This window comes from Eurypyga helias, unplaced genomic scaffold, assembly GCF_000690775.1.
Source record: "Eurypyga helias isolate BGI_N326 unplaced genomic scaffold, ASM69077v1 scaffold35968, whole genome shotgun sequence".
In the NCBI taxonomy this organism is placed as follows: Eukaryota; Metazoa; Chordata; class Aves; order Eurypygiformes; family Eurypygidae; genus Eurypyga; species Eurypyga helias.
Genome location: NW_010268192.1, coordinates 1 through 27489, shown reverse-complemented (window position 1 = coordinate 27489; position 27489 = coordinate 1). Strand labels below are relative to the sequence as shown.

Below are 27489 nucleotides of genomic sequence, written 5' to 3'. Positions count from 1 at the left end.
CGTGGAAGCGGGGTAATGAGGGCATCGGCGGCAATTAATTAAATTAGAAAACGCCTACCGTAAGTACCACCTCAGCTGATAAACCAGGACGAAGTCAAGAACTCCGTAATATATCCACTTCGATTTCTCCATACAAAGGCGGTATTATCCACCAGGAGAATACGGTTTTACGTGCAATTAAATCATTAACCTATGTTGGACCTCTTTTTATAATGTTTTAAAGCGTTTATTTACCCAAACCCTGAAAAGTACATACCAGTACTTTTTCAGAAGTAACCGATTGTCAGTATTAAGTTGAGCCTGAAGTCTAACCGTTCCCAAACAGAACTATTTCCACACCACGCATGAGACAAACTAAATTCGCGGTGATTCAAACAAAAAATAAGCAAAGGGAAGGGGTTCTATGTAGATACTTGTATATATCTCAGTATATTTCTGTGTATCTATGCAGAGAGAAGGATTTAAGTAAATTCTGCATACAAACTCCTTAAAGTCGGTGCACGGGTTTAATGCAGCCATGTCTCCTCTCGACTATGATCTATACTTAAAGCACTAAATGCTGATGCGATGTGACAGCAGTTAACTTTGTGTATTACTTCTAAGGAAGCTCCCAGATTTTGGAAGTGAGTCTTTTTAAACGGAGCCTGGCAAAGAAAACGTTGTACATCCAGTGCTTTCTAACAATGAGAAAATCCAAAACCGTTGGAAAGCATGTGACTTACAGGAAAAAAAATCATTCCTAAGGAGGACTCTCACGGTTAACTGTTAACACATTGCCTTCTTGAGCGGTTATAAAGCTCCAACAGGGAAGCGCCGAGATGGAGTAGGGCGGCTAGTGCGTGGGCGCAACCCCAGAGCCTAACTTTGTGAAAGATGAGGTGAGCAGCCACGCGCCTTACGAAACGTACAGTCCGTTAAGGGTTGAGCTGTGAGACGTTTGCCCTCTTGCAGCGGCACCCTGAGCATCAGCTGCTCTCAAAGGCTTTAAAAGAGGTGGCTCTGGCTAACCAGACAGGGAGGCAAAACCTCTAAGAACAGCACATGGGAGTTTACAAGGCATTTGTCGCTCTGCATAGGGCGGTAAGCTCTACACTTGGGTTTCCAGACTGTCAGTACCCAGAATCTCTCTTTCTTCAGCCAATACCTACTGTATAGAATCGCAAAAAGGAAATATCCCTTGCTGTTGTAGCCAGTGCCCATGTGCTGACTCCTTTAGGATGGTCACTGATACGATCCCAATTCCCCTTTACTATCCACAGAAATGCACTGTTTTAGGCAAATCCACAAAGTAGTGTTTCGTTGTGATGTGACTGGAGATTTGTAAAGTAATATCTAAACGGTTTTGTTTGCCAGCGTGCAAGATGCTAGTTCTCTATGGAAGCTTTTCTCTCTCATCTGCAGGCTGCTTTTTCACTCCTGCCCATTCCCCCTTTCCACTTACGCTACCGGTAGCAGTCCCGGCCCCTTGTTTTCTTTGGAGGGTATTTCCAGGGTTAACGGCCCAGGGCCTTCAACTCCACCCTGCCGGTCATTAATCCAGAGGAAATACCCAGCGCTGAGAATAATCACCGCTTAAACACCAGCGAAACAGATCGCCTCTGTAAACTGTACCGGCAGTTCAGGGTGGAGAAGTCCTGCAGTAGCTGGGGTTTGTCATCGTTCGAAGTGGCAGACTGTCACACCACTGCCAGCCTTTTAAGCCTTTCTCACCCTTCTTACAGAGCGTATAAAGAACTTCTCCCTACTGTGATTTTTTTTTTTAAGCTGCATAATGCCGTAAGATCCTGCAAGGTAAAAGAACCCCCTCCTTTTTACCATTTCAGTGTTAATGTGAAACCATGTCACATGAAAATTTAATCTGGAAATTTATCATTTAAACTTTGAAAGGAATACGCGGAAAATGGTGACTTACAGCCTGTTTTTTCCCTTCAGAACAGATAAAATCCCACGTACAGCACGCCGATTCATGCATTATTACTTAGCTGAGGTTTGCAACACCACTGAATCACCCACTGCTCTGTAGCTACGCGAGAACAAAGACAAGCAACAAGCAGATGATGTGTTGCGCTGAAATAAATCATGTGCAGCCAAGTTTAAATATTTTACCAAACAGGGCCAAATTATATATAAATGATTTGGAGACTTAAGAGTGCCACAGACTATTCATGGCTGGAAACTAACATACATCTTGGAATTACAGATTACTTCCAGTTTGCTAGTGATGTCAGATTTAATCAGTAGTGGAATAGCAAGGGAGAAATGGGGAAAAAAACGTATGTTTAAGTGAAAGTTGCAAGTGAATTTAGATTAGATATCAGGAAGAAATTCTTCACAGAGAGGGTGGTGAGGCACTGGAACAGGTTGCCCAGAGAAGCTGTGGATGCCCCATCCCTGGCTGTCTTCAAGGCCAGGCTGGATGAGGCTTTGAGCAACCTGGTCTAGTGGAGGGTGTCCCTGCCCATGGCAGGGGGGTTGGAACTAGATGATCTTTAAGGTCCCTTCCAAGCCTAACCAGTCTAGGATTCTATGAAAAGTCCTTGGTTACTTGTAAATTCCAAAAGCTCTGAAAGCAAACAGCCACTCGCCTGTGACATGCATCTCTCATGACACGTGGAAAGTACGTGTTTGCTTGCTGAGATGGGGCAGGAACAGCTTTTCCAAACCCCGACCAGGATCCTCACCTACCTGCCTGCATGCGGGTGGGTGGGTGTGTACTTTCTGTGTCCCTTCCGCAGCGCGATCCCATTAGCTGTACGACAGTAAATCACCTCTGGAAAAAGTCCAGCCTGGGATCAGCATGGCCTCACTGTGGATCCTCGGCAGTGTCAATCATGTGTGCCGCTGACAGGAAGGTTACACCAGTGTAGAACTGGCACACGACCAGATTCTGACCTCCAGCTATTAGGATGCATGTGTTTTAAAGGGAGGGCGAACAGTCGTGTGTTCACCGGGTGCCTGGGAAAGCAGCAGGCTGCTGCTGTACTTCCAAGTGTGGTACTGCAGGAGAAAATAAGCAATAATGGTAGGAGAGTGGCAGCTGTCGCATGCCGAATAACCTGTCGAGGATGTGCTGTGATTTCAGCACGCGGGACAAGCTACCCGGGTTGTCTTAACCACTCCTTATGTATTCCGTGTAGGTTCGAGCTAGTGCGATTGCTCAGGATGCTGATCAGAACTACGACTACGCCAGTAACAGTGTGGTTCTCCATCTGGAGCCGGGAGACGAAGTTTACATTAAATTAGACGGAGGGAAAGCACACGGAGGCAACAACAACAAATACAGCACATTTTCTGGATTTATTATTTATGCTGACTGATGATGAGTCAAGAGACCCACCAAACCGGCCCAGAAATGAAGCTCGCTCCTGCAAGCCATGGATTTGCGTGGCAGAAGTCAACGAAACAAGCACCCCCGCAGAGAGCGGCCACCGAACACCTCAGCCGCGAGGGGAAACCAAGTCGAACGCTACCTGATGCACATCTGTACGACACAGAGACGCTCACGTTCCACACCAAGTTAAACAGATGTGCCATCCACTACCGCCAAAGCAAGTACTTCCTCATTGTTAGTGTCCGTGTGAATCGAGTCCTACATAGGTCAGATTTTTATAGAGAAAACCCCACCTAAGGACACCGAGTTACTTCTTCAGTGTATATGATACTTTGATGTGTTAGGATCTTGCTGCTTTATCCATACTTCAGCTTTGGTTCTTGTGACTTACTGCTAACAATGATGCTTGGGGTCCACTCGTAGTGTGGTGAGGAATGATTTTACAATAAAAGGAAGAGGTAATCAAAATATACCTTCTCTCTCCAAAGGAATTGTTTGCCTTGTACTTTTCTCATCCTTCCACTTAAAACTAGAAACTAATCAGCTTCAAGCCTTAACTCGATGTTCCCGCTTCGTAGGTTCGCATTAGACTTTTAACATAAAAGCAGTCCAGCGGAGTTGTTTAAATTCTGTCTTCCCCTTGGCTGTGCTCTAAAAGAAAAAGGATAGATGAAACACTTCTTATTTTCTCCCTGAAAAATACAGCAGTTGACAAACTAGCCTGTTGGACCAAATCCCTGATTCCACCAAAGCCAATGGCGAAACTCCCATTGATATTAGTGGAAAAAGGATTTGGCTTTTAGTTTGTAAATGTGTAAATATATGTTTAGACAATTATTACAGGCCCGTTCTTGACGGTGAGTTGTGTAAATATTTAGCAAGCCTGGCACCCACATCCTCAGACGGAGGTACAGTGGTTTTTTTGCAGCAATTAGTCTTCATTAGCCTTTCAGCACTCAGTCTGTACTTGGGTACTATTTTTAATAAAATAGTTAAGGCTTCACGTACTGCAGATGTTCAGCTAGGATGTCGTAGGAATGGGTCAAAACCTTCTTTGTCTTAGGTGTCTTGTCTCACTGCAGTTAGTGGGATTATTCCCATACGGGAAGAGTGGGAGACCTGCCACGTGAGAAAATGCCGTCACACAGGCCTTTTCCATGGGAAGGCAGTTACCAGTTTGCAGTAGGAGCGGACACAGATAAGCGTATTACCAAAAATGATAGCACATATGCAAAGAAAGAAGCAGATATTTACATGCAAAAAAAGTGTGTATTAAAGCCTATTTTCTCATTCATATATATATTGAGAGATATATATATATATATAAAGTCTCAAAGGAGTTTAATCCATAGAAAGGATTAATGGCTTGGAGAATTAAACTAAACACAGGTATCATGAGTTACATAGTTATAAAAATGCTTTAAGATCAGTCATACCAGTAACGTGGGTTTCTTTTTTTCTTTTTTTTTTTTCAGAAAATGGATTTATTATTTGTTTTAGTTTGGGGAGGGGAGACTGTCTATTTCTCTCAGGTTAAAACGTGCAGATTTCATTCTAAACCTAAATTTCAACGAGACAATTAACCAGCTCCTTAGCACAGCTGGTTATGTTACTTATTTTTAACATTTTGGCCAAAATCAAGGTAACATGTCTACCAATTGTTGAAGAGCAGTGGAGGCTACCTACCCCTACCATTTCTATTCCATATAATTTGCCACAAGCGACCTTGTCTAACGTACTAAGGGTACAGACTCTGACTGATCGGCACTAAAATGCTGAAAGTGTCGGCCGCTGTGACAAAACAGCTCCTCAGTGCTGGCTGCTCAGTGAAAGTCTGATGGAGATTTTACGAATCTCTCTCTCAAAAAAAATCTCGTTTGAATGAGTGAAGCTTTTCTTAAATAGAACCTGTTCCTCTCTCCGTTTTGATTGGTCTAATTCAAAATAAATGCTGGGTTAGTCTAGGCCGACAGAGAGCATCGCCCGTCTAACTCACCTCGGGTTTATAAAGAGACATTGTGCTGCCAGTCGCCTGTGTATTATCCCACCAGAACGGTTGATGACAAGGTGCCAGCCTCTGCCTGTACACCGTAGCGATTACTCCTCTCTCCTTTTTTTTCTAGGAGGTAATGTATTTTAATAACAGATGTGTAACTCACTCACGTCTGTTCGCTCCGCTGTTGCTGTTACTGGTTAGCGTGCTCACAACAGCGGCGTAGTGAGGCATTTTCTACGTCGTACCAAACAGCAGGGTACCAAGCTGGAGCTCGTTTACAACTAGCAATGCGTATTTAGTAAGGTATTTGTTGGAAAAGCTCAATACTACAAGATGTATACAGTCAAATTTGAAGCAGCTTTTGAAATCAGGCTACCACTGCTACTGGGTAAGACCATTTTTTGGATAAATCACCTGCACTCGTGTGCTGGTTTTAGTTAAACCTTGTCAGACAGGAGCAAAGAACACACTTTATGTGAAAAACACATAGAAGGCAAACATTTCTTCCTTTTTCATCATATCTTGATATACTGATTTGTAAAGACTTATATCACGACCTTTGTTATAACTATTGCAACTCATTAAAACTGTATTATGTAATAGATCTTGACTTTTGGTGGTGCATCCTTACAAAAAAGAAGCTGGTCTGCCGGAAGTTTCACGTGATTGCCGTGGGATTCCAAAGGATAACAAAGTAACGCGATTCAAAACAGACACCCCTAATAATACTGCACACCATTTAAAAGGTCATCAAATTGCTTTATTCAAAAATATAATTTTCCATGTATTTTTTTTACACGTTCAGTTAAAAATAAGTAAATTGTTAAGCTAGAAAGAAACAGCATCTTTTCAGAATTCTCCGAGATTTCTTTTGCCTTGTGATGTCAACGGGAGCTATTTACAAGCTCCAGACCTTTCGTCAAGCATTATTTAAAGAATATAAGGATAATTAGAAGACCGTCAATATTACAAGGATTAAAATCGCCTCTTGGAGAAGGGGAATTCAAATTGAAAACTGCAATTTCCTTCAAACTCCAGATGAGGCATCTTCAAAACTATTTTGGGGTAAGTTTTATTAATAGTATCAGATTATTCTCCAGAAACAATTATTTTAAAACTCCTGTTGAAAAGATTTGCAGGTAGGCTCATAGACACTAAATCATTCACAAACAGGGAGAAAAGGCAGAAAGAATACTAAATTTTATTGTTCTAATTAAAAGTCATCATCAGTTTGTTCGCATCTAATTAATAACTCCCAGTTCCCTTAAAGAACCAAGTTTTAAAATGACTGCGTTCCTGAAACATATCTGAATTTCATCAAGCTTTCCTGTAGAACAGGCCTATTTATTCATTATTCCTACTTAAAAGTCAGCCACCGCTTTGGATTTGCTAGGAGTATTTTATCAATTTTATCTTGGGATATGCCTCTAATTAGCATTTTAGGAACTATATTTTTCAGGATATGTGAATATCCATGACCTCCGTATTTCATCAGCCTGTTCTTAGTGTGGACATCGTGAGCCATCAGAATTCTGTCTTCATAGCCTTCACCGATCAGCGTACGAATCCTGCAACAGTACACAGCAAACACGTCAGGGAAGGTTCTCCCCCCCAACAGCCCTGAGCTGAGCAGGATGTAATGTTTTTATGTTACTGTACTGCTGGACTGCATTATTACTGAAAACACTTATTTTTAGGTGCTCAGAAGACATATTCCTTATATTTAATTGAAATTAAACCACTTACTTTATTGAATGAAAAAACACCTCTGAAAACATACCACCACACATCTCAAAGGAGACATGGAAAACTGTTTCCAGCTGGCACATGACTTTGCATTCCCAGTCCCATTAAGTCCATGGAGGAGTTCAGGAACTTCAGCACCACCAAGCATGGGACACAGGTTTTACAGACATGACTGAGTTACAATTTCCTACGTAAACTCCTCCTCGACACGATCAATTCATTGGGTCAGTTCTTGCTGCTGTCACAAAGCTGGTCCCATGACATTTGCTAAGGACCAGACTCCGTGTGTGACAGGTCTGTTAGGAAGCCTGTCTCTTGTACACAATACTTAATGTATTTGTAAGTTAATTCCCACTTAACAAGGCAGGTTAATAAGAATTTTAAGTTGTCAGCACCCTATTCCGTACAGACAGTTACCATCCACACAGGTTCCAAAGAGGTTCATAAAAGGAGGAGATAAACAAGACGGGCATTGCACAGTGCTAGCGTATGCCAGGAGGTCAGAGGAGTTCATGCAGCAGCCCAGCTAAACAGACTTGGCAAAATCCCAAGTCAGCTGGGAAAAAGAAGTCTTCCTTCTGCTCACTCCCTTGTAACCAGTCTGCTACAAGTCCTCCTGTTCCACGTTTCACTCTGGGAACCTTAATCCCTTGCTCAACTCGCTTGTTACAGTTTATTCAGTGGATGTCTGTATGGCATGACTGCAAAGTTTCCCACTAAGCTCCAGTTTAGTTTGGCTACTGCCAGTTTAGTTTTGCAGCATTAAGGTGGCAGAGATGGACAGACCAGACTTGGAAGGCACCCAATTCCATCATCTGCCAGCGCTGGGAGATTCTAATTCTTACCTTCCTGACTGCGCTTTGATCAGTGGGAAAGCAAATACTAGTGTTATAAGCAACCATGCTATATCCAAAAGCCCTTACTGCCGGTTTTTATTACAATTCATAAGAGAGATGTAGCAGAAAGAAATCAATATGGGCAGCAGGAAGAAGGCAAGTAAGACAGAACTTGGTAAAAAAATTAGCATCATTCATAAAACCACCACAAATAGTGCCATATAGTGCCCAACACTACAGACACGGTGGGATCACATCATCACAAGTATCTCCTCCAGCCTGAAATAGAGAGACCACAAGTCAACCAGAGAATGAGAGCAATGACACTGGAGGGATTATGTTCTTTGCTGACCAAGCGTCATCTTAGAATCATCTCCTTTCATATTTGGACTCATTTCATGGGCTGGGGAGGCATATGGTCCTTAATGCTCCATATTCATTGCTGCTTTTCATTCATTCCAGTCAGTTCAGTTAATACTTGCTTCTGACTCACAGAAAAACTGCCCCTGGAAAAATTCAGCTGTTTACTTGCACTGGCAGTAGATCACAGCAGAGCCACCTAAGTAGGCAGACAGCTAAGCTGTGCTGGACTATGCATGGCACGACCACAGAAGTTTACGTTCTGAACAGACACGACCTGAACATATAATTTTCCATTTAGTATTTAGGTCAATTTGATTTCCTCCTCTCTGGTGCTCTTTGACAAAAAAAGAAAAAAAAACCCAAACCCACAGGGAGATTGCCACTGCCACCCCATGTCCAGCGTGGATGCACCAGGAGCCCAGCAACAGCAACTCAAGCGCACACAGACACTCCGTACGATGAGAGGGCAAACTTTGCCTATTTTCTTCCTATGAACAGCCTGCTGCAGGAAACACTCAAATACCAGAGCGTTTAAGGGAGATGTTGGTGGCTGAGCAACATTACGGATGGAAGGAGAACTTTGCCACGGCTGGAGAAGCACCCGCCAGGCACGGCGGAGTCCATTCCTCCAGCACACACCTTCCTGGCGGTGCGCTGTACACCCTGACCCCCCGTGGCGCAGGGGAGGGGAGCAACTTCACCCATGCTGAATGTGAAAACTGCAGATTCACTGCAGCAGTTTAAAACACCGAGTGCAAACCAAGAGCCCTGTTAAGAGTGAGGAACGATTTCTAGTGTGAAAAGCAGTAAACGCTGGGCAGTAAGTGGAACAGTAACCACAGCGCCTTCTTAAGAAGAGAAAGGCCTGAAAAGAGAGAAGTCTTGCAGCTAATCTGACAATGAGGGGCAGGGAAGCTGTGTCTGAAATAGAAGTGAAAGCTAGCAAGTTACTTCATTAGTCATCAGGGAGCATAAAATCTTTCTCAGCAAAGAGAAGAAAAGAATTTTCTGGCTCTGGAGGCAACAGGATGGCACCCCACCCCTCAGAAACCTGCCACTTCACTGCACGCAAACACTGTGGATCACAAATAGCACGGGAGAATCACACTTCTGGGAAGAGTGAGAAACCAATTCCCAGCTGATCCTACCTGTCCCAGACATTCCTGCAAGGAACGCATCTCCTTGGCAATACCTTGTGTTAGCACAGCACAACAGACTCGCTGTGTGCCTGAGTGGAGACCGCATGTGAGATGATGCGAAGCAGGGAAGAGGTATCCTGCCAGCGGAGCCAGTATTTTCACACTGTGAGTGTGAGGAGCATGGGGAGTTCGGGGGAGACAGGACTCTCATCCTTCAAGAGAGAGAAAGGGCAAAAGGAGAGGGAGAGGAGAGGTGATGAAGTGCTTGGAAGAACAAGTCTGGTTTTCAGGATGGAAGCATGAATCAAATCCATCCAAGACAACCAATGAGTTTTGCTGGGTTGGCACATTCCTGAAGAGATGTAACAGGCTCAGAAGATGCTTAGCTGCAGCACCAGCTTTCCAACACTATGCTTCAAACAAAAGCCAAACCCTAACACAAGTTCTGGATCTCCAGCCTTTTCTTTCTTACAGTCTGTCTAAATGCACTAAAAGATAAAATTCAACCACATCAGCATGGAATTAGGACAGAGAATGAAGTTAAAAAAGCTCTTGATCTTTTTCTCGAGTAACTTTCTCCAAGACTATGATCCTGCATCTCCCTTTGCAGACTGAGGAAGTTATACATGCTACCCTAAAGACGTGACAGCAGCAGGGAAAAAAAAGGTCGTTATTTTAGTATAAAAAAAGACAATTTTGAACAGCAAGTGGAATTACTCTGTGATGCCTTTAAAACAAGTGCCAATAATTTTCATTTGTCAGTGGCAATGCTACAGCTTAAGCTGCGTGGAAGCAGATACCTTGCGATTCTCTCATTGTCGCTCGGCATGTCAATATCGGGATGGAACTGGTAGTGAAGAAATTCCGTACCAAAGAGGTCATACTCTAAATAGCATCCCAGGTTAGCAAATTCCAGAAGTTTCTTTGTATCAAATATAGTCCTGTAGAACATACATAACACAAAGTCAGCATTGTAACAGAAAGGAAAATAATCCGACAGCACAAGGATAGGTATTCTGTAACTTCCTACTGGCAAGGAACGAAAACAGTAAGATTGAATTCATCCTTTCGAAAACCAGGACGCCCGTTTGACACATGCACCTTAAGCTGACACACAGCACTGTCTTTCTCACATTCATCTGGGACTTCATGCGTTAAAAACCCCAAACCTAAACCAACTCTTCCCCCATGAAGTAACAAAAACATTTATGGTCATCTTGAAATGGAAGCAGGAAAGTTACTTACTTTTGGTATCACTAACCCTCTCACCAGACAACCTAACAAGGAAGGACATTTAAGGAGGAGGTTAATTCATGGTGACATTTGAAAAAAAGACAATGGATTACTTACACAAGACAGATTTACTTTCCCAAAAGAGTTACAGGAGACAGCTACATCCAGGGCTTGTTTCATCCATCACACTCCGGTGATACACAACTTTGTCTTTAGTTTCTGTTCTGCACCGTGATGTTGCTAGATTGTCATTAGAACAGCAATATATCACTGTTTGCACTGGGATCTGGCCAGAACGCCTTAAGGCAATGCTCTCACCAAAATATTTAATGGCACTGTGAGTACCTGGGATGTGGGCTTTGCAGCAGATTTGAAAAGTGAAGGAACAAAGCTACTAAACCCCCTCACTCGTCCAGAAAAGAATTGCAACTGAAATAAGAGCTCTCTGGAATACCTTTTTTTTTTTTTCCCCTTTGAAACAATTTACCAAGAGTATAAGCTATCCAAAGGGAAACAAAAACACTCAAATGATTAATTATAAATTTCTCTTTATAACCACGACATAATTTTTTTCATTTAAAGAAAAAACACGTTTCTATAAGAACAGTTAACCGCAAGGGCAGCAGTTTATTTTTGTTATTATTGCAGATATTGATGTCACAAAGTAATTCTACCCTACACAGTTACATCACAGTCTGTTGCTATGGAAATGACTGATGTCACAATTTCAATATTATGACTTAACAAGAGGATCAAGTAGGAGGAACAGATGGCTTGAGAGAAAGAAAACCCTTGTTCAAAGAAGCCTGCCATCAGCAGGAGTCTAAGGCTTGCCAACTGTAATTAATAAAAAATGTTATTTTAAAATAAATGTTACAGTTTACAGGGATTGAACATCTACCACCAAATGAGTTTTCAAAGTGCAGAGCAAGAGAACAGGTTATTTTAGATCCAGCCCTGCTCAGTTCACAGGGAGATGGTAGCCAGGAGTATTCAATGCTGTGCAGGTGGCAAAACCCACCCAACGATGTATTTTAAAATCACAGCCAGAACAATTTCCTTTTAAAACTATTGTTAGTGTTGTGCTTTTGGGTGCTCTGTCCCAACGAAGAGCAGGAGAGCTTCATTTTATCAGCCACTGGATCCCCTCCTAAGCCCCGTGGATGTAGCAGCAGCGGTTCTCAGCTCTAATGGCTAATCTCTGTGCTGGAATTAGGTGTTTGGGCAACACGTGTCCCTGAGCAGCCCTGAACACACTGAAAAGGAGATGCAGGGAAGCATCCTGTAGTTTGGATCGCCTCCATAAATCACCCCAGGGACACCCACCGAACCATTATCAAACAGTTGCTGTGAGCCTTCTAACAAAAGTTACTCAGTGAATGAATCAGTGTTGATCTCTACCAAGATACCTTTATAACCTTAATCCCTGATCAATGGCCAAACCCCAGACTCAATAGCTTTTGCTTCCCAGCCTTTATCTACACCATAGTTTCACTATGGACACTGCCACCTTTTGTTCTAAGGTGCTGAATTGCGAAACAGGGTAGCCAGCATTTTAGTTTTATCATTGGACTGTAAATCCACATGAAAACTACCATTCTGCCTGTGTCTTCTGACACTGCAGGCATGAATATGGAGCTATGTACAAATTTATCTCACATTTAAAGGACTGGGATGCTCCCACCTGGATTCTCCTCACTGGAAGACACTTAAAATGTTAAACCCACGTTGCAAAGCCAAATTCCACAGTAGTTTACAGTCTGTCTAACAGCAAGTGCCAACCTGAATGTGTGAAAGTAATGATAGGAGGAGTGTGAGGAAATGTCATACTGCGCATCAGCGGCTGTTAGTGAAACCGCACCTCTGTCTTGACTGTTTCCCTACTTATATTGCTTATTTCCCACCAATAAATCACTGAATTCAACCCCTTACAAGAGCATATAAAGGCAAAAAAACCTGTAACTGGATGTTTATGTTTTATCAAAATGGTTACCTAAGTACTGACACCTGCTGCTTGCTCAGTCCTACTTCATACAATGGTTTGTCATGAGTTTTCTTTAAAAATGAGGGGAAAATACAGCTAAAATGCAATGCCTGCATCATTTATATATAATCAAATATAAATAAAATTTCGTGCCACTGAATTTTATGCTCCTAAGATCCCCAAGTAAAACACAGAGCTCTGTATGAACACAAAACACCTGTAGCTTGATTTACAAGCTCTTAGAGCGTATAACTGTTAGAAATCTGGAGCGCAGTGCTCTTGCTTGTATTACTCTCTCACTGAGGGCAAACAATCCAATTGCTGAGAATCACATGACCACAAACAGTCTCCATTATTCAGCAACTGGCCAAACGAATCAATGCTTGGACATTTTCCAGCTCACCATGAGCAGCACAAGGTCACACAAAACTGAGTTGGTAGTAAGAGGCTGTCTTTCTAAAATGGAGAGAGAAAAGCATCCCAATTCCTCTCCATGTCTGATGTGGGGCTCCTGGTTTTTGCTCTCAAGGAAACTAAAAGTTAGCTCTCTGGGCTACCCTAAGAACTATCCAAAACCCAACCATTTTCTTTTTAAGCAACATTTCTTCTGTCTGGTAGCAGAACTGAAAAGATCTGGCTTCTGCTTTGATCCATCATCCAGCCAAATCAAGGAGTTCTCCATTAGTATCTGAGAGACTTTGGTCAGGACCTTACGAGTGGCTCAATTTTCAAAAACGTTGGAAGCCCAGCAGCTTCCCACCCAATGTGGTGAGAGCTGCTCAATGTCCAATGCTTTGTAAATGCAGAGATTCTTGCAGGCACACGAATTAATGGAATCGCCATTTTTTAAAAATGTGGCTACAGTTATTCCTAATCTTGCTCCCAGACCTTCAAAGAGGGTGTTTCACAGCCCCAAATCTCCTTATCGGTGTGAACCTAAAAGCTGGTCCTCACTGAAGTGCTGAAAGCTCATCAAGCTCTATATAAGCAGCTTCATATTTTTACGTCCACCAACGCGAAGATAATTCTTCCTGCTGTGATGCCAGCGCACAACCAAAACCTAGCTATTTTGCAGAGTGGTTCCCCCAGGCCTCAGCGGGTTGTGGCCAGAAGGACAACAGAATAGCCTGCTTACCTGTCGAGGTGAGACATGACTGTCTTGGAAGCATCAGCCCCAGCTTCCTGCAGAATGCGAATAATCTGGAAAGGCGCATCGCTGTTCCTGCCAGGATGGATGATAACGGGGCACCCAAGCTGTGACTGAGCCTGTGCAGTTGCCTGAAGCACTCTGCGTTCACTCTGAGTCAAGGGCCAGGAGCAACCGATTTCTCCCACCACACCACACCTGATGTTGGTCCCATCCGCTCCATGGAGTATCTCATCAACAATAATGCCCGTAAGCTAGAGAACAGGAAAATGAGATTTTTGGTTATTAATCCTCCTTGTGTTAAACAGCATCAAACTTGGCCTATGGACACTGTGCTAGTTATACTCCCGAAGTCTTTCTGCAGTCATTTAATTAAAGAATCGGGTGTGTGAAAACACTACCGTTAAAATATGGTTTCTGTCAACTAACGTTATGCTAGCCGTTCATTAAGACCAAAATAAACACAACGCAAAACAATTTTAACATAATCCACTCGCACGGGTTTGCTGGGAAAGCTGGTCCACAGAAATCTTGAACATTGATTTAGGTTGAGACTAATTTTTCTTAAAAAACACCCCAAAGTTAGCTGAGCATGAAACCTGTGCCTCACACTCCTGAACTGGCTCCAGAAACAATTCAATGTAATTTCTTGCAAAACAAGGGCTCAGAGAATAAGGAAACCTTGTCACTCGGATAGGGAAGGGAGAAACTCTGGCAAAGATCCTGAAGAAACAAGTTTAAGGTAGATCCTGCTTGTGGGAATGCTGACACAAAACAACTGGAGCTCTGCTGACTTCAGAACTACAAGAACAAAGCTCAGCTGACAAGCTTACAGGGTCAAAATTAGCTTGCTTCTAAAATATTCATAAGCAAAAAAGACATCAGAATCTCCTAATAAAAGCAGTTTGTTAGAACAACTTTAGTTTTTCTTCTCCAGAATAGGCCCTATATCTCAAAGAATACATTCAGAATTCAGAACACAAAATGGCACTGGTAATGATCTTCTAACTCTTTGGCCGTGAATGTTAGGGAAATCATGATTTTAAGGAAGAATAAGGTGAACAAAGAAGGAAGGTTGGCAAGCAAATCCAGGAAACCAAAAAAAACCCACACCAATTTTCAAATAAATCTGTAGCTTATGCTTACTGCACACCGTGTCTACTCAACAGCCTCATTCAACATGTCGGTAAATGCTCAATCTACACCCAAAAGTCTGGGGTAGGTGCCCGACACTTATCCTATGACACAGAATTCACTCCTCTCCTGAAGAACATCTGTCTCTGTGTCACTAAATAGCTCAGCTAGGGCTGGCAACAAAATATTCAAACTCTCTTTGCCTAATCAGAAAACTTATCATGACATCGAACCCACTGGCAAGTGAGGAACCACCGGTTATCACGGATCAGTCACTGCACAACCCCTTCTAAGTTACCAACTGTCTTCTGGGCTGGAGTAGGTATTGATGAGTACAGGACACCTGTGGGTCTCCAGCAGTCCACCAAATACAGAAGGGAAACCTTTGCTCCAAGAAATCTGTGTCAAATTTTAAGCTATGCAGGAATATTTAGAAAAACCAGTACTGTTCTGGCCAGCTTGGGTCCAGCGTGGATGGCAGCGCTGTATCACCGTACATCTGCTCAAGTTTTGACCACTGATTTTTGAAATGAATTTGACTCATGTGTAAACTGTGACAATTTTAATAGAAAAATAATTCTCAGCTCTGTTTATCCGCATTTGCAGCCTCCTGCCTTGGAGAGTTTCCTTCCCCCTTCTCCCTACCATCACATTTTTTTAATAAAAGATGAATGAATATGTATTATTATAGGAATACCTGGGGACCTTGGTTATTATTAATACATTGTCTTAGACACTGTACAAACAATTGAATGTAGAGTCTGCCCTGAAAAGTCTGGACAAATGGTAGAGAAGAGAGATACAACAGCCAGCCTGAGCAGAGCGATGATTTACAACTGTCCTGTTAAGTATTGCAATTACTTATGCTTTTTACAAGAATTCTGGGTGATCTCACTGGGAAGCAATTAGCCAGAGAGACAAAAGAGGCAAAAGGGATAGACTCCTTCCTTAAAAATTGGCAACAGACAGGATGATTGGTGTGGTACTAGATGCCCACACATGAAGTACTTTATTTTCCTTTTACAGTTGCATTGTAACAAATCCCTGGGAGTAAACTGAGTTTAAGAATTGGAAATGCTGACAGATAATCCCAGCACACACAAGTAGTGTTGGCCCAGCTGTAGCACACAAGCAGCAATGCTGTTCCCAAGTTTTTTTACATTGGGAGCGTCTATATTTCATCTATTTTGCCAGAACTTCTCTCCAACCCAGGGCATTATCCACCCAGGGATAATTCATAGGAGAGAGACTCCGAAGCAAAGGTTAAAGATTTACCTGCTCCACTGTCATGGCCTGTGTTTGAGAAGAATGAGTGGAATCCACATAAAATCCAGCCCCAGCAATAATATGGACTCCAGTTTCTTCAGCAAGTTTCTTCAAAGTCTTCATATCCCGACCAATTCCTGTGGTTGTGTTTTCCACGACTGTCCCACCACCTGCTGCTTTAAAATGCAACAACTCCTCCTTCACAGCATCTGTTTCCTGATACAAAAGAAGGTTTTCTTTATGGCTGTAGGGATTTTGCTTAATCCAAAACAAGTTCTTCATCTCGATGGGCCCATCAGACAGAGGCTCCTGGCCTGGAGAAGGTGGACAAAAAGAGCTGCTGTAGTTCATAGTCAGGTGTTCATGAGTCAACGTATAGCCAAGGCGGTCCGGATCCACAGGGCCCAAGACAGTCTGCACCTTCCCTCCCAAGGAAGGCATTTTTCTTCAACAGAAGGAAAAAAAAACCCTAATCAGATTAAAAAAAAAAAAAAGCCTGGAAAGGAAGAAGAAAGGAAACAAAAACATTTCAGATGGAGCAAACTATTCTTACAAGATTTCTGAATTCCCTCCTCTCTCTCACACATGTACGGACACGCCGTGTGTGTTCACTGGAAATTTTTCAAACACCATTTCCAGAAGAGTGGTCAACATGAGCATTTAGTTTACTCAACTGCACTTGTATCACTACTCTAGCAATGTAAAAATAGCACACTCCAGTACAGGGGAATCATCATCGTTTATTGTGCTACAGTCAGTATCACATTAAGATAAATGTTTCCTATTTAATAACAACCACTGTATGTTCATTTAGGATTCTCTGCTCTTCAGCAGCTGTCAAATTTTGTCAGCTTGAGCCACCAGATGAACGTACTTGGCACCAAGGCTGAATATTCCTTACTGGTACATTCATTTTATTTATCTGTGTCCTGCCAGGCTCACCACGCCCCTTGCACGCCGAGGAAGCTGTCTGTGTTTGGGCACTTTGTCCCTGTGTATGAGGAACGCTGAGACAGGGGTGATCACCTGCTCCTTCGGCTTCAACAGGGGCTCGGGTTCTCCTGCCAGCTGCACTGTGGAGGTCTGAACAGCCCGGGACAGCTCCTCCAAAGCCAACAACAGCTGCTCAAGACATAGCATGGCCCCAGCCAGCAGGGCAGAAGCCAGAGTGCTCCTCCCATCCGATTCATTGGCCAAATACTTTACCAGTTAAGAACAGGCCTTAACCTAACAATTTGTATGGCTCAGCCTCGAAGAGACTATTCTCTTCATCTTTAACATGAAATAAATAAACAATGATGTTTCTCAACACTTCAAAGGAGCATTGACGAAGACATACAGTGAGGCTACTGTCTGCAGCTGGTTCATGTCAAAGGCACCTGCCCTAACCAAGTTTGGCCTGACTCGCTACAGGTCAGAATTAGCTGCAGCTCTTCCCGTTGGGATTTTGGGGTGTTTTTTTCTTTTGGGAGCAGGGGTAGTCTTTTTCATTTATGTGCCACATTAACATTAAACATATCTGACTACCCAATTCATGTTAGATCTTCCTGATGCTAGCTGCAAAGGCTTGAGGATATATAGTTATAATCCCTAGTCAACCAAAATCATCAGTTATGAAACAAAATACATGTTTAATCATGTCCAGAGGACAGGACTAACTAGAGCATGCATTATTGATTAAAGAGAGAGGTCTTTCCCATTTCTGTCTCCCTTTTAGTGAATAGTATCATAAACACGGGTCTGTTGCTGGTCAAGCCCTCAAAGGACACATCCCTTTTAACTGCTAAAATTAATCTAGCAGCATGACAGAAAAACTGAAATCCGAAGGGCACTGAACTCTACATATCAAAGGGCACAAGAACGTCGAGGTCTCTTTGGGGATACTTTCATCTCACGAGAAGCAGTCATTGTCGGAGTACCAATGTAGGAAAGTGACCCAGCCCCTTCAGAAGGCGGGTAGGACCTGCCCAGGGAAGGCTGCAGTGCTGGCAGTTAGTTCACATGAAAACCTGGCCATCCATAAAAAAGGGAAAGGGCTGACTGACTGTGCTTGCCTTACGAAAAGGCAGACTTTGGACAAACCGTTCTTTTATGAATTTCATTTCTAGACTGGTGTGTTCACTTGTTTGAGAAGGCAGAAGAATAATTACTCTCACAGAACAGACTGCTGGCTGATTAATATACTGATTTATTTTTTGCCAAATAAATTAAGAAGTGCATGATTTCAGAAAATAATGTTCTTAAGCAAATAATTAAAAGCAAAATACCTGTCTTAGTCAGAAAGTGCTGCTAGCTGCAATTCAATTAAGTTGTCCAAGCCAGTCATTACTTCTATCCTTGAACGGAGCTGGTGCTCTATAGAGCAACCCACTATTTTGGAGAGGGTTCAGTGATCTGATTCATTTTTATATGCACAGCAAAGAGACTAATATAATTCTAAGATTTACCTTTGCTTGCCTTTTTTTTTATTTCCATTAAATATCTACACTCTGGTATTCAGTAAAACCCTGACAGCATAAAGAGTGATAACTGCTCTCTGCATTGGAGACACACTCCTCTGTCCCCACATTCACTGACAATTTTCAAGTCCATTTAGTAAGTTAGGAAAACAAACCTATACAAGTACTTTTGATATAATTAAATATATAAGTATTGATGTTCTTTTGATAAAACTTGACACAAAGGGATTACAGTCTGTTTACTTAACAAGTTTCCACTTCAGGTTTTTAGTTACTTAGTTGCGCAGTTACTCAAAAGGGCCATTCTAATTGAATGTGAATTTTTGCTCACTTTCAGATTACTAATTTGATAAAAAGTTGACTTTCAACATTTGTTCCCACTAATTCCTTTCCAACATAATTTGGATTACCCTCAATTAATCTGGCCTGACCACTGCAAAGACCTATGGTTGTGTGTTTGAGATCTTACAGCCTGAGGCTGCTGTCTTCTGATTTATAACTCCAGGAAACATTTAACATTACCAGTTCCAGTGCCAGGTTTCTCTTGTAGCAGGGAGCAATCTGTTGATTTTTAGACTCTAGATTTCAGATTATAGCACACAAGAGAGTTTACAGAACCAATGCCTACTACTGAACCTTTTGACTGTGGCCAAGGATTTTTATAAGAAGCATCACAAAAAAGGAAACTGACACAAAGAGCATTTAAAGTAGGCCTAATTTTGTCTGCATGAAAAATGTTATTAATATTAATGTCTGTGCCTGCTTACTAACACAGTTTTAGAAACCCACTGCTTTAAATAAAAAAAATATGAAAAATAAAGACAGCCAACAACCTGTGACTGGAATTATTTTTAAAACCACTGTCCTGGTATCTTCCCTACTGTCATTTACACAGACAGCATGCCCTGATTATCCTATAATGATACATTATTCCTAATAAGATTCACTTGATGGAACAGAATTTAATTAGTGTCTTTACAACAGATTTTAGGTGCAAACAGCTTTTAAATGGAATAAGGACTGCTGCTTAATTTAAGCATGTATATATTAATACAGAAATCAACGTTCGTGTGCTTAACTAATGACTTGCATGCCATGTTTTACACCGACCTTTCTTCTGGGAAAGTTTCTTCTTTCATACACCAAGGACTGAATTCGTATCACCTCATTTAGCCATCTAAAATGATGTATGTCTTCTACACAATAGTTAGTCATCGAGACCATTTTCGCAGTGGAGATGGAAAGACATATCCACAGACAACTCATCCAGCCTATTCTGAAGGTTTGTAATGGAACAGGACAAGTCCCTTTACACACTACCGGCCTCCTTCCATGGGCCACGGAGGGAGCCAAAAACCAATCCTGGCCAATACAAGTATATTTCAGATGGTCCTACGCAGGATGTGTGAACTGTATTTACAGCACCTTAACCCAGTCTGAAGGGAGGGGGAAAGGTGCAGATTCCTGTGGCAAAAGATAAACAGGTAGGCTCTTATCTGGCAATAACAGGTATTTTGGGGTTGGAAATCACTATCTTGTGCCATGGCATCACCAAGGTGCTCCTGCATAGAACAAGACCCCTCTGCTCTAGGTGCTGTATAAACAGAGAAATAAATGGTATTTCCTGAAAATTACATATTCGGATAAAAAGAAAATGAGACTTGATTAAGATGTAAGCAAAACTTGCCTCATTTCACAACAGCCTTGAAATAGTACCTTAACATTTCTGTAATAAACTCTGGACAAATCTTTACAGCGACCAATTGTACAGTACATGAAATACAACACTCACCGTTAGCCAACCATTAAATATTGGTGAAGTAAATATTTTTCCTAGAGGCATTGTTAAGAGGAAAGAGACTTGCTGCTAAAAAGGTCATGGTACTGCATCCCTGCCTCTGGTAAAAACTCCACTGAGTTCAATAGATGTTTTGCCTGAATACTGATGACAAGATTTGTGTTTCCGCTTTTCCCATCTGAAACTTTGCGCTACACTCTCTGTGTCATTTTAATGGTCTTGTAATGGGAAGTCTCTCTAGGTTTGGATTAGTTGCTTCCTACGGTAATCTCATATTGCTGAAACATTATAATCCCATAAACGCAGTTCCCACATGCTAATGCCGCATTCGTTTTGATTCGGTAAGCACATTTTAATGCTATTAGCACAGATACTGTCTAGACTTGTATGGGAGTCATTTTACTGCCGTTACACTACAATGTGAGATCACAGCGACGCTACACCCAGATTGCCGTGACACAAAATGTACAATAAAGCAAAAAGAATGGCTCAATATTTATTATATTCAGAAAAAGTGAATCACAGCTACCATTCAGGAACCAGGCCTGCATCAAGAGCGCTGTAAGTAGGTCTTTCCTGTATAACCATGCAGTCCTAGGAAATGTGACAGAGCACAGGTTCACTATATATTTACAGATGGAGGAAAGACTTGGAGCATTCAGTTCTACTGTGAGCAATCTCTATGGAGCATGGAAAACCCCCAAATTAGAAATATGACACATCTGTAGTAAATTACCATTAGCTAGTCTGTGCTGTTTCTGACAGATGGGTGCCAGATCTACTTTACCTTCTTCAAAGATTTATTTACAAGCACTAATTACAGGACAAACACGCCTGAAACCCAGCTCTCTCATACACTGGCTTCAAAAAGCACAGTTTTTTTGCTCAGGCACAGTGTCAGGGAATTGCAGCTACTTGGGGCTGTGGAGCAGAGTCCACCGCAACCGCCAGCGTGAAAGCAGCAGCAGGAGTGAACCTGCATCTGCTCCAGAGGAGCAAGTACAGGCTTACCTGTCACACAGCTCAGCAACTCCCTCTGCATCAACATCTGCAAAGGTATCCAACAGCCTGTGACGCCATACGCCTACACGGGTACTCTCACAGCACCACTACTTGTCTCTGTGTTACACGAATGTGCTGGTTTGGGCACATCTCATATTGCTTTTGGGCTATTTTGCCCAAGAAACAGAACTGGGAGTAAAAGTACTATAAAAAAAATGCAGGTTTCTGGGCAAAGTCTGGTCTCTTCTCAGAGATGACAGGTGTGCTTCTCTGAAGGTGACACAGATTATTCTCATTAAAGTCATATTTATTCTTCCCTGTCATCAGAAATGACATTGGGCAGAAGTTACACTGGTCTTTTTCTTCTCCCAAACTGGAGTTATGAGATTGTTATGATTTACTGAACTTCAAGCGAGCTCAGAAAAATGAGGCAAGGCAAGTAAAAAAATCTACTCAGAGGCAGTGTTTGTGGGTTTTTTTTTTTCCCCTACTACCTTCATACTCTGTTAATTTAAAAAAAACCCAAAAGTATCATGACAGCTTTTCATAGTATGTCCCCTAAGAAGTGTACTAAGGGGACAAGGACACTGGATGTATAGCACTGGCCTTCCTTCCTCGTTTTCAGTCTGCAGAGGGATGGCACACTGGTACTTCCATAAGCACCCACACTGAGGCAAGGCTTTGTGTCCTAAGGATCCATGTCACACGAGTTTTCATGCTTTGACTAAAGCTCTTCTCAGAGAGCAGGGGAATGCTTACAGTGCCTCTCTCCTACAAGAACTCCTGTCTAACCCCATATGCTGCAGCTCTTCCTTGAATGGGCCACCGCACTTTCTCATCCTTGGGTGGCTATATTTTCCTGGAGCAACTAGGAATCTTGCCATTTCAGATATCCATGCTCTCTCGACTGCGTAGAAATTGGGCAACAGATTCAAAACCAGGAGGACTCTTGGAGGAAATATGTAAAAAGCATCACCTATCCCTACCTTGCTACCTTTCTTCCTGAAACACAGCATTCTTAGTGGGTAGATGCAGTGGCCTTCAACAATCTAGCTCAGAAACATAATTTCATTAAAAAATCAAGATAAAAGAAATGCTGAGTACTGTTTTTAACTAGATTTTCTATATATGCTTTGAGCAACCAAAAAGCTTTTATACTAGAGAAGTGAGACTGGGTACTAGAAGTTAAGACTTTACATTAAGTTACAATACATGCTATGAAAAAATTAGAACTCTAGCTAAGCTTTCCATAATCCTACAACAATAAGCAGAAGTCCCAGCAAAATATGCAGTACCCACACCACAGCAATTACATTGCCTGAGTGGCACTGTCAATAGTCTACAACCTAAAAGCAAGGTCACTTAAATTGTTAGAGAAATTTAAACACTATTATATGTGAAAGGCCAATATACTCAAGGCTCGGATATACCTAAGGCCCTCAGAACCTCAAAAAGCACACTCTGGGGAAAGGAACTGGGCAAGCATGAAGCAAAGCTTTTAAAAGGGTTCACCTGAAAGGGTAAGTGAAAACTTTCACTGCGTACTTCCACCATTGCTCACCTGGGGGACAGACAGACAGACCTTCCAGCTCCTCGTGGTCTGAGGAGCTTTCTTGCTCTAGCTAGGCTTTGAGCCAGTCATACATAAACCAGGTTTCTTCCTTACAGCTGAACACAGCCACGCCAGAACACAGTGCAGCCCCGTGTATCAATTTCACATCACGGCACACTGCTGGGATCAAAGCAAGCACATGTGATCTGCACGTGTATGCTGCGCACAGTAATTCGCCCCAGAAGCACAGGTTAAGCCACTCAGTATGTAATACTTCACCCCCAGAGACAGAGGTTACACCACTTAGTATGTCATACTCTGCATACTTTTTCTTTCTATTCGGTTAAAGTTCAGTTGTGAAAAGCACAACAGGGTCAAGACTTTTATTTTACCTTATTCCTGTACAGACAACAGCCTCACAATCTAGGCCTTTTCAAGCAAAGTCACACTGAACTTTCTCTTCCTCGGCGAGATCCGAGACCAGCATCCCCACAAGTGTTTTTTCATCAACATCTCCTTTAGAAGAACTTCAGGGGATTTTACATTTTGGGCAGCTTCCAAAATTACTTCTGATAAAAGGTCAGATAAAAATTCTCCCCTAGGGTCCAACATTACATTAATTATATTTTACATGCACACATAGTGTTTTTAGGCCAAAACCCAGGACTGAAGTCACATTAAGCTATATGCAAATACAGGCCGAGTCCTGCATGCCAATGCATGCATTTGTATTCTTAAGTCTAAACAGTATCATATTTGCTTCTCATGGGGACTGGGCTACAAGCACACACTGTCTTTCTTGCTGGGACAACATGGTATAGGAAAAAAGCTTGTGCTTTTCAGAAATGCATGTCCAGCCTTCATTCCCTCTAAATTTCAAATCTGAAATTTAAGTATACACATTACTCTACTCTTACTGTCTCATTGACTTTAATTAGTTTTCTCTCTATTTAAGGTCACACTCAAATGAGCTTAAACATTCCAGTAAGCATGTTGGATGGTGCATTATCACTCACTGTGCAGCACCATCACCAAGAGCCACACCAAATCAGTCCATGGATCTTTACATGCAGAGCTAAAGAGAAAAGGGATGTAGGTAAAAGACACCAAAGAACAGACGTCAGCCTTCTCCTCACACACATCTGTGCAATGATCATTACTACCTCCTGGTCAAGACTACACATTACTAGCTAGAAAATCCAGATAAATGAACCCCAAGGTCAGCTTTGTGGCAGAACGTACCAATCACTGATTCGCTGTGGCCTGTGATGCCACGCACAGTGGAGAACAGCATGGAGATGGGGTTTAGTGCCTCATTCAAAATCGCAGACTGCAGCAAGTGGGATAAGCAGAGACTTCCAGAAAGCCACTTTCTTTAATAGTGAGCGATAGGTTTAGATGAACGGAACCGAATTCAGTTTTCCAGTACTGGAAACAGCAGTATCCCAAAACTTGCAATCACCCTGAAGACCCACTGGAAAAATAAATACCCCAAGAAAAGCCTTCACAGTTGCAACTGTCACTGTTCTGCTATGGTGTGTCAGGAACTGGAAGCCATACGCTCCTCTCGAGGTCCATTTCTGCTCTAATGGGAAACTAGCCTCCACAAGAAAAGTTAATGTGAGCCAAGTTAAAGCTTAAAGCTTATGGATGTAACTTAAAGAGTATCTTTTAACTTAGAGACTGTCATCATAGAGTCTGCATGCTTTGACAGTGGTCAAAGGCAATGACCCCTTGCTTGTACAACTTGGTACAAAGTTCTTACCCACTCCTGGGTACAACAGTGAATCAGCAGAACAACCAACACACACAAGCTCAGGAGACTGTTAGGTCTCCTGCATATCCTTCTGCTTCTTTCCAGGTATTGCTGAATCTTCAGTCTGAACAAGGACTGGACACAAAACCCTGCCACTGTTTTGCCTTTTTGTACCACAGGATGTGAAATCACAGTATTTCTGAAAGAAGATACAAACTCATGATCTTTGTCCTAGAAACTATTCTTGGTTTTGGGTTTGTTTTTCGTTTCTTAATCTTTGCTACCCAGTCTAAAGTGAGTAACACAGACCCAAGTACTGCAATACACTTTATAACCCTCAAGAGTTCGAGCAGTAAGACCAGTTGAACATTTCCAGCCCCATCTGCCACAAGGTATGCAAATCACAGCAAAGACTGAGTTAAATTCCTTTCATGTAGTCATCACTACAGAGACTCAGGACAGGGCAAAGTCAACGGTGGGATAAAACAATTCTCCTTCTACACTCTTGGGTAAGTGGTGAGATCCTCAAAGAGCAGAAAAAGAGAGAGCACCTCAGCAGGCAACATCCCATTCTGTAGCCCTCCCTCCTCCACAGAAGTTACTTCAGGATAAACCATGTGGCTTTGGCTCCATGCAAAACTAAGGTTTCAGAGTATCTTTGAGAAGAGTGATCCTACCTGTTTCTGAGACACAACTGAAAAACTGTGATTTGCTTAAAGCTGTCATATAAGAGATGATGGTGGTCTTTCTTCTCACTTTCTTCTTCTCATTCAAGTAGTTAAATACTTCTGAAACACATCCCAGTCACTGCTAGGATAAAAGGCCTTTTGTGGATTATTACCAAAGTACATACTAATATCAGACCGAAGTCAAGGCCACTGCTTAGAAAATTCTGAGGAAGCTTTTTAATTTGCAACCAGAAAATGGTGTTAAAGCAGACAACCTACCCTACCACTTCTGATAAAAAGATGATACTCCCTTTCCTTTCCAATATAGGTGGTAATGCAATGACATATATTCTCCAGACACAGAAAAGACCCAAGTCCAAAACTGCTCTGAATCAAACCAGGGACTTGAACCTTAGGTTTCCACAACCTAGATGGATTTCTAATCCTGTCCCTACCAGGCAGGTGGCCAGTCTGGTGCAAGCCGAAGTCTCCTTTCTCTGTTTTCTTGAAACCTTAAGAAGTCTTGGTTTCAGCTTACTTAAAAAATGAACTTTATTCAGTATTTCAAGTTTTGAACGATGGAAAAAATATTTTAGATCTGCATCAAGTGAAGTAAGAAATAAAATCAACAGAATGTTCAGAGAAACAGTCCTTTAATAAACATAGAACTCGTTGGTGCCATATGCTTCACTATATACTGATTTTTATATGTGAGGAGCAATCTGATGGCTCCCTAACCACAGAAGAAAGCAGTGACATTAGTTCCTGCTCCACCACGCATTGATTTAATAAGTTAGCACTGGTCACCTATGTGAAATGTAATTAAGCATCTGAATGCCATTGTTGCCACCTTTGATTATAACTACAAAAATCAATGTGATGATGGTGACATGATGGCAAATATTATGTCTGTTAAATTCCAAAACATGAGTGGCATTCATAATTAGAAGTGACACTTATGTAGTCTTTCATGTAACAATCCCAAAGTACCTGACAAAATGATACAAAACTACCTATTACAAGCATCACTTCACCCATCACTGAAACACAGCCCCCAGCAGAAAGAAGGCAACAACCTTTAAACACTACAGAACATATTACAACAGAGGACGCTGAATAATGTATCTAGTATAAAGCACAGGGGAATTCCAGACAAGCAAACCGCAATTTTCCAAAAGCAAGTGACCGCCGGCTAAAATTCTGTTTCATTCAAGAGTTATCAGAAGCCTCTAGCATACAGAAGATACCATCCTTAACAACAGACATGCCTAAAAATAGAATTACAAGTTTCTTAGAGATGACATATATTCAGGTACTTGCTAGGCCAAAAGATGCCCATCAGAGCTCCTCACCGACCCAACTTGTATGCTTCAACTCGGGACTACATCACCAAAACACAAGATCTGGTGCAGCAGGGGCTGCCAAACACCCAAGGTCACTGTTGGGCAGTGGCTTGGCTACAGCACTGAACCCCAACTGGCAGAGGGGACCCAAACCTCGCTCTCTCAGAACCAGCACTCCTCTGCAGCTCACCAAACTGGTGCAAGGGGAGGGGAAAGCAGGGTGTCTGCGGCAACTGCCTTCTCTAAAGGGCAGCACACCCCAGGCCATGGGGAAAATGCATGGTGTCTGGATCCCAACAAGGCTCGCAGGCAAGCCCAGAGCTTTGCTGTTGAGCCTGGTCCAGCTTAAGCAAGTCTGGAAGCGTCTTGCAGAGGGCTCCGGGTGCTTCCAGATGGAGAGGCAGCGGAAGGCAGGCTTTGAAGGCCCCAGTTTTGGATTGAGGCATTTGTTCCTTCACAGAGCCACCCTCGGGGACTGATGGGAGAGGAGTACTAGAGATGATGTAGTTCCACTATTTAACTCGTTATGACTGTACAAATATTAAATACCAGCACTAATAATAGCAGCATCGCTGCACTCACGCAGAGAAGCCCGCCTGAGCTGGCGTGCTCCTCTGATGCTAACTACCTTCCGATCCCGCGAAAGGCTTGTCCAGGACGGAGGAGGTATCCGCCCCTTCAAGCTCCAGGCCTGCTGCGGGTCTCCCTGCAGCAGCCCGGCCTGCCCCAGCGCCGC

General features: G+C 42.4%; 1 protein-coding gene across 2 annotated transcripts; it reads right to left on the bottom strand.

Moving 5' to 3' along the window:
• Positions 1-6684: 6684 nt before the first annotated feature.
• Positions 6685-16644, bottom strand: PTER (phosphotriesterase related). Of its 2 annotated transcripts, XM_010157676.1 has the most exons (4): positions 16185-16644; positions 13764-14029; positions 10212-10352; positions 6685-6895 (listed from the first exon to the last, which is right to left on the bottom strand). In XM_010157676.1, the coding sequence occupies exons 1-4, from the start codon at positions 16614-16616 to the stop codon at positions 6685-6687; spliced, it is 1050 nt and encodes a 349-aa protein (XP_010155978.1). In that variant the 5' UTR covers positions 16617-16644. The 2 variants fall into 2 exon arrangements, with proteins under 2 accessions (XP_010155978.1, XP_010155979.1); XM_010157677.1 differs by lacking the exon at positions 10212-10352 and having other exon boundaries at positions 16185-16629.
• Positions 16645-27489: the final 10845 nt, after the last annotated feature.

Bases quoted from the DNA above. Each gene is read 5' to 3' on its own strand.
- PTER (XM_010157676.1), bottom strand. From the start codon at position 16,616: ATGCCTTCCTTGGGAGGGAAGGTGCAGACTGTCTTGGGCCCTGTGGAT. The intron at 10,353-13,763 runs GTAAGCAGGCTA...TATGTTCTACAG, and splicing joins GTCATGTCTCACCTCGACAG to GACTATATTTGATACAAAGA. The intron at 6,896-10,211 runs GTATCTGCTTCC...GTACTGTTGCAG, and splicing joins GACAATGAGAGAATCGCAAG to GATTCGTACGCTGATCGGTG.